The 7,467-nt window shown below is 40.2% G+C and overlaps 1 protein-coding gene across 1 annotated transcript; it reads right to left on the bottom strand.

Moving 5' to 3' along the window:
* Positions 1-3,936: 3,936 nt before the first annotated feature.
* LOC109885937 (protein S100-A1-like) lies at positions 3,937-5,527 on the bottom strand. The gene is made up of 3 exons (XM_020477719.2): positions 5,398-5,527; positions 4,417-4,576; positions 3,937-4,215 (listed from the first exon to the last, which is right to left on the bottom strand). Exons 2-3 carry the CDS (start codon positions 4,555-4,557, stop codon positions 4,051-4,053), a joined length of 306 nt encoding a protein of 101 aa, XP_020333308.1. The 5' UTR covers positions 4,558-4,576; positions 5,398-5,527; the 3' UTR covers positions 3,937-4,050.
* Positions 5,528-7,467: the final 1,940 nt, after the last annotated feature.

Below are 7,467 nucleotides of genomic sequence, written 5' to 3' on the forward strand. Positions count from 1 at the left end.
TTCATTGGTGAAATTAGCATTATTACAATATCTTTCATTGAATCATTCAAAAACCTTTATTATTGCAATTGCAGACAGAAGTTGACAAACAGGAACATAGCACGCATGTTTTTGAGTAAGTTCTGCATCAAACAAAAGGTCTCCAGTTGTTTTATTAAAACCTGTCTAGGACACAGGTTCCGCTAGCGGAACCTATCCCAACATTCCGCTGAAAAGGCAGCATGGGAAATTCAAAAATATTTTTTAGAAATATTTAACTTTCACACATCAACAAGTCCAATACAGCAAATTAAAGTTAACCATCTTGTTAATCTACCCATCGTGTCCGTTGTTCTTAAATGTTTTACAGCGAAAACACAACATATATTTATGTTCGATCACCACCAAATCCAAAAAAACACAGCCATTTTTCCCAGCCAAAGATAGTCACAAAAGCAGAATTAGAGATAAAATGAATCACTAACCTTTGATAGTCTTCATCAGATGACACTCATGTTACACAATACATTTATGTTTTGTTCGATAATATGCATATTTATATCCACAAATCTGGGTTTACATTGGCGCCATGTTCAGAAATGCCTCCAAAATATCCGGAGTAATTACAGAGAGCCATGTCATATAACAGAAATAGTCATCAGAAACTCTGACGATAGATACATGCAACCGCCGTGTCAGATTTTTTAAAAACTTTACGAAAAAAGCATACCATGCAATAATCTGAGACGGCGCTCAGACGTAAATATATTTCTCCGCCATGTTGGAGTCATGATCTTTCATCATTCATTCATGCAGTGCAAGGAATCCTAGTTCCGCAATAAATCGCTGTTTTGTTCGATAATGTCCATTACTAGTGTCCAATTAGCTACTTTTGCTAGCACGTTTAGTTCACATGTCCAAAAGCTGGCGCTGGTCCAAGCGAACTCGGACGAAAACTTCAAAAAGTTATATTCCAGGTCGAATAAACTGGTCAAGCTAAGTAGAGAATCAATCTTCAGGATGTTATTATCATATATATCCAATAACGTTGCAACCGGAACATTCATTTTGTCTACAGAGTAATGGAACGCAAGGCGATATAATGACTACTGCGCGTAACCAGGAACTGGCATTCTGCCAGACCAGTGACTCAAATAGCTGCCATCCGGTCCCACATCACACTAGAGGCTTCATTCCACATTCTACTAACTGTTGACATCTAGTGGAAGGCGTAGGAAGTGCAAACAGATCCATATCTTATTTGGATGTGAATAGGCGATGAGTTGAAAATCAACCAGCCCCAGAATTCCCACTTCCTGTTTGGAAGTTTGCCTGCCCTATGAGTTCTGTTATACTCACAGACATAATTCCAACAGTTTTAGAAACTTCAGCGTGTTTTCTATCCAATAGTAATAATCATATTAGCATCTGGGACAGAGTAGGAGGCAGTTCACTATGGGCACGCAATTCATCCAAAGTGAAAATGCTGCCCCCTATCCCTAAAAGGTTCAACCCTAAGTCGCGCCCTGGAGATGTCACTGCTTATGTCATCATCCTCTACTCCTGGGACCAGAACCATGCCAACAAAGCTGTAGAAACTGTGCCTTTATTGTTAGCTAAACACTTAGCAGTGGATGTCCCCTTCCCCCAAAGTTGATTCATTGTGGAATGTTTGCCTAGTCTTATCTCCTTCACTCCCTTGCAGATTTCTGTCTAAGTCACATTTCTAAGAGGAGCCTCTTTATAATGAGGCAGAAAGAGAGAGAGAGAAAACTAAAATACAACTGTAGAACAATATTAAACTTCTACAATGAATATATGTTGTTAATCCACATTATTCATGCACGATTCCTTGAAACACAAGATGTTACAGTTTCTGATGTCCCATTGGCAGGATTTTCATGATCGTACCTAGTCTAATTTATTTTCCAATGATTGTATATTAGCAAGTAATACTGACGGTAATGGCAGCTTTCCCACTCGCCGTCTGCGGATCCTTACGAGGCACCCTGCTCTGTGTACTCTGTACCTGCATCTCTTTCTCTTGCCAATAACGGGGATGATGGCCTTGTCGGGTGTTCGAAGTACATCCTGTGCATCCTGCTTGTTGAAGAAAACATCTTTGTCTAATCCAAGATGAGTGATCACTGTCCTGATATCCAGAAGCTATTTTTTGCATTAAGATACGGTGGTAGAAACATTATGTACAAAATAAGTTACAAATAATGCAAAAAAAACAAACATTATAGCACAGTTGGTTAGGTGCCCCTAGAAATGCTGCCATTTCCTCTGGCCCCATTTTACATCATTCTTAAATAGGTATTCCTCTTGTCCAGATGGAATATGGCAATAGGGCAATGTGCAGTGAGTTGTATTTGAAGTTTGTATTTGAAGTTTAATTTCCAATGTGTTATGTTTTGTTTATTTATACAACAATTTCATGTGTTATCACTGTGCCGAATCTAATAGCACAACCAAATGACCTGGATTTCAGAGATTCCATTAAAGTACACGGTGCATGTTATCAATGCCATTCGTGATTCTGCTCAGATTATTATATTCATTGTGAAGATCTCCACACTCTGGTGATCTCTGCTCTTGAACATGCATGCTTTCTGTGATTACATAAGACATTTGTTACTGTAAACTCAAAATGTGGAAATGGATGTGGGTTAATCATTACTTAAGTTAAATACTGTTACATTGCAATTATATACATTAGTTTGTATGAAAGCCTTAACTTTAGGTGATTTACTGTATTACAAAAGTAATATTGAATAGTTTTTGGTTGACAATGCAACCCAATAATAACATTTAAAGGACATGGAACTGCTGCTTGAATAGTTCCATCTGAGACACAGCCTTAATCATAGTCTTTAACTTGTATTAATGGTTGAGATGGAGATGTGAATCCAACATATAATTTATCTTGTTGACAAGTTAGGCCATTTACTGTATTGCAAAAGTGATGTTGAATTGTGCTTGGTTGTCAATGGAACCAAATATTAACATTTGAGGGAGATGCATCTTCTAATTGGATAGTATCATCTGTGCCATAGAGTCTGGCTTCAATTACAGTGTCTACAAATTAATTTATATGTTGGATTCATGTCTCCATTTCAACCAAAAATCTAAGTTAATTAGCACTAAATCAAATCAAACTTTGTTTTTTTAAATAGTTTGATTTAGTCCTATTCTTCAACTTGGATTGTTGGTTAACATGGAGACATGAATCTGACATCTTTATTAACTTATATATAGGCCTAAGTCTAGGCCTATATGTATTGTCTATTTTTAGTAGAATACTGGGCTGAATTTAAACAGCTGTTGATGACTTCCCAATTCTATATAAGCAAATAAGGTTGATAAAGTATGGTTACATTTCATTTGCTGTTAAATCTACCCATTGGAATGACTTAAATGGCATTCGTGAATCTATTTAGTGGAAATTTCCCAACAATCATGCTCAAGATAGCACAATGGTAAGTCAGTGACAAAACTAAGCAGGGCTTGGTTAGAACCCTGAATGGGTGCCCAAAGCGATAGCTGTAGATAATTAAACTCTCCATCCAGTATGTGCTGCCCATCCTAGTGTATTTTCTTAGTTGATATGTTGAAGAGCTGACGTTGATTCAAAGTAATAAAGTCAACATATTTATATAAGGTTTTTCTATGTTGAAAATTGGTTAACATGATGACATAATCCTGTGGTTGGAATGTCACCCTCAATGACTTTTTGCAAACCCACATCACAATAGGTTAACAAATGACGTTGAAACATTGATTTAATCAGTTGGTAATTATAGTGGTTTTAACATAGGAACTAGAAAGGCTTTGTTCTAAGTTTTACTAAGAGGTTGTGTCAATACTGAACTAGTAAGAAGTGACTGGTATTGTCTATTCTGTTTTACACTTACAGGCCAAATACAAGACACACAGACACATGTGACAAACAGAGAGAGTGGGAAAGCCAGTGTTTATTCACAACAGTAAGACTTCTTATAAAGTGACTTATTTGACATATAGAAAAGCATCCATCTCTGCTTCTCTTTCTCCTTGTCCTGTCCTCCTTCACTTCTTGGCAGAAGCCTTCTGGGTGTGGAGCTGATAGAGCTGTTCACAGGCAATGGAGAGGCCCACCACCAGAGAGACAAACTCCTCAAAGTTTACCTTCCCATCACCATTCTGGTCCAGATCCTTCATGATCGTGTCTATGGCGGCTGGGTCCTTCTGGGACTGAGAGATGGAGGAGATGAAGAGAATGAGTAAGAGAGAGATGGGGAGAAGGAGAGAGGGGAGAGGGGAGAGGGCGGGGGTTAGATTGACTTTGGATACTCTTTAATAAAGTGAGAGAGAGATCAGAACGAGAGGGAAAGAGCGTGAGATGAGCAACAGAGAGAAAGTGTAGAGGGACATAGAGAGAGATGTCAGTGTTACCTTCAGGAAGCTGGCCAGTTCTGTCTTCATCAGCTCTTTGAGCTCCTTCTTGCTCAGTGTGTTGCCATCACCATCCTTTTCAGAATAGAGATGGAACACCATGATCAGGGACTCCATGGAACGCTCCAACTCAGATGGCATGGCTGCAGATATTGACACACTGAGGAGGGGAGAGAGATTATGTAATTTAGGGTGGGTGTACTACTGTAGTCCCTGTATCTAAGTACACTTACACACTGGAGATCCTGCAACAGCCAGGCTGCTGGCTCAAACCCAACTCAGGCCAGTTCCATTAAATCACTACTTCTCAGCTCTATTAGACAGATAATAACTACCCCACAATTAGTATTTTATGCAAACAAACAATGCACTTTTAGAGAGGATAAGAGTTGGCCTTCTTTGGCTCTGTAATCACATTCCTTGGCTGCTGTAAAGTTGTTCCATTCCTTATCACACATTCCCTCTACTGTCGACCCCTCTTTCTTTTAGTGCCTACCCCATTTCTTTGGGAACAGCCAGCATATCTAACTGTGTAGACTGTCCTTTAACCTCTGGTTTTGCAACTGTTCAGTGTAATGAAATCAGGCTGTTGAAAATTGGAGTAATAATGCCTATAGAATGACTCGAACAAGCTGAGAATAACATTTGTAGTTCAAAAGAGTTCTAAAACAAAAACATTGCGTCAATGAAACATGAAAAGGTTAGACTATAGAGATACTACATTATGTTAATCAGTAAATAGTATGGCCCATAAAACTGCATAACAAACCATAGAATTACAGATTTTTGAATCAAAGCAAGCAAAGACTGACGAACATTTAAGCCAACAAGTTTGCCAGTGACGAGAAAGATCATTAGCTAGGCACACTTTATAAACCCGAAACAGTTAAAGTTATTTGCGACCTGTTTATTACAGTAGATAACCTTGTCCGTTAAACGATGGACGCTACTGTATAGAATAAGCGAAAAAGTGTTACTTACCGAACTGAGAGCTGCTGGAGAACAGGGTGGGGAAGTAGCGTAACTGCGCAAGGGCCACGAGAATTTAAAGCGTGCAGGCAACGCCCATCTGATTGTGTGTTTTAGCCTGTGTTTCCAAGAGACGATGTCTGAGAGCCTGGTCTCAGAGCATTTCGTATTATTATTTATGTAAATCCGAGACACACCATTTAGTATATGTTACGTTTCGTATGGTAACGTTATGTATTCAATTGTCGATTCATCCCCATTTCGTATGATATGTTACGAATTATAATTCTTATTATATGTTTTGAATTTGTAAAATGTACAGTATGTTACGAATTTTCTAAACGTACTATATGACAAGCATTTCGCTACACCCGCAATAACATCTGCTAAATATACCGAAAAAATATATATAAACGCAGCATGCAACAATTGCAAAGATTTTACTGGGTTTTACAGTTCATATAAGGAAATCAGTCAATTGAAATACATTTATTTCGCCCTAATCTATGGATTTCACATGACTGGGCAGTGGTGCAACCCTGGGTTGGCAGCCAGGCCCACCCACTGGGGAGCCAGGCCCAGCCAATCAGAATCATTTTTTCCCCACAAAATGGCTTTATTACAGACAACAACCCCCCTCTCAGACGATCCCACAGGTGAAGAAGCCGAATGTGGAGATCCTGGGCTGGCATGGTTACACGGGATCTACGGTTGTGAGACGGTTGGACGTATTGCCAAATTCTCTAAAATGATGTTGGAGGCAGCTTATGGTAGAAAAATAAACATTCAATTATCTGGCAACAGCTCTGGTGGACATTCCTGCATCCAGCATGCCAGCATGCACACTCCCTCAACGCTTGAGACATCTGTGGCCTTGGGTTGTGTGACAAAACTGCACATTTTAAAGTGGCCTTTTATTATCTCCAGCACAAGGTGCACCTGTATAATAATCATGCTGTTTAATCAGCTTCTTGATATGCCACACCTGTCAGGTGGATGGATTATCTTGGCAAAGGAGAAATGCTCAGTAACAGGGATGTAAACAAATTTGTGCACAAAATTTGAGAGAAATAACCTTTTGTGCATATGGAACTTAGCTAACATGCTAAGTAGTTGCAAAGTAGCTAAAAAGTAGTAAGTAAACTCAGCAAAAAAAGAAGCGTCCTCTCACTGTCAACTGAATTTATTTTCAGCAAACTTAACATGTAAATATTTGTATGAACATAACAAGATTCAACAACTGAGACATAAACTGAACAAGTTACACAGACGTGTGACTAACAGAAATTGAATAATGTGTCCCTTAACAAATGGGGGAGGGGCGGGGTCAAAATCAAAAGTAACAGTCAGAATCTGGTGTGGCCACCAGCTGCATTAAGTACTGCAGTGCATCTCCTCCTCATGGACTCCACCAGATTTGCCAGTTCTTACTGTGAGATGTTACCCCACTCTTCCACCAAGGCACCTGCAAGTTCCCGGACATTTCTGGGGGGAATGGCCCTAGCCCTTACCCTCCAATCCAACAAGTCCCAGACGTGCTCAATGGGATTGAGATCCGGTCTCTTCGCTGGCCATGGCAGAACACTGACATTCCTGTCTTACAGGAAATCATGCACAGAACGAGCAGTATGGCTGGTGGCATTATCATGCTGGAGGGTCATGTCAGGATGTGCCTGCAGGAAGTGTACCACATGAGGGAGGAGGATGTCTTCCCTGTAACGTACAGCATTGAGATTGCCTGCAATGACAACAAGCTCAGTCCGATGATGCTGTGACACACTGCCCCAGACCATGATGGACTCTCCACCTCCAAATCAATCCTGCTCCAGAGTACAGAGAGAACAGGCCTCTGTGTAATGCTCATTCCGTTGAGGATAAACGCGAGTCCGACCATCACCCCTTGTGAGACAAAACCCTGACTCATCAGTGAAGAGCACTTTTTGCTAGTTCTGTCTGGTCCAGTGACGGTGGGTTTGTGCCCATAGGCGACGTTGTTGCCGTTGATGTCTGGTGAGGACCTGCCTCAGTCCAGCCTCCCTCAGCCTATTGCAGACAGTCTGAGCACTGATGGAGGGATTGTGC

Source organism: Oncorhynchus kisutch, linkage group LG13, assembly GCF_002021735.2.
Source record: "Oncorhynchus kisutch isolate 150728-3 linkage group LG13, Okis_V2, whole genome shotgun sequence".
NCBI classification, from domain to species: domain Eukaryota; kingdom Metazoa; phylum Chordata; class Actinopteri; order Salmoniformes; family Salmonidae; genus Oncorhynchus; species Oncorhynchus kisutch.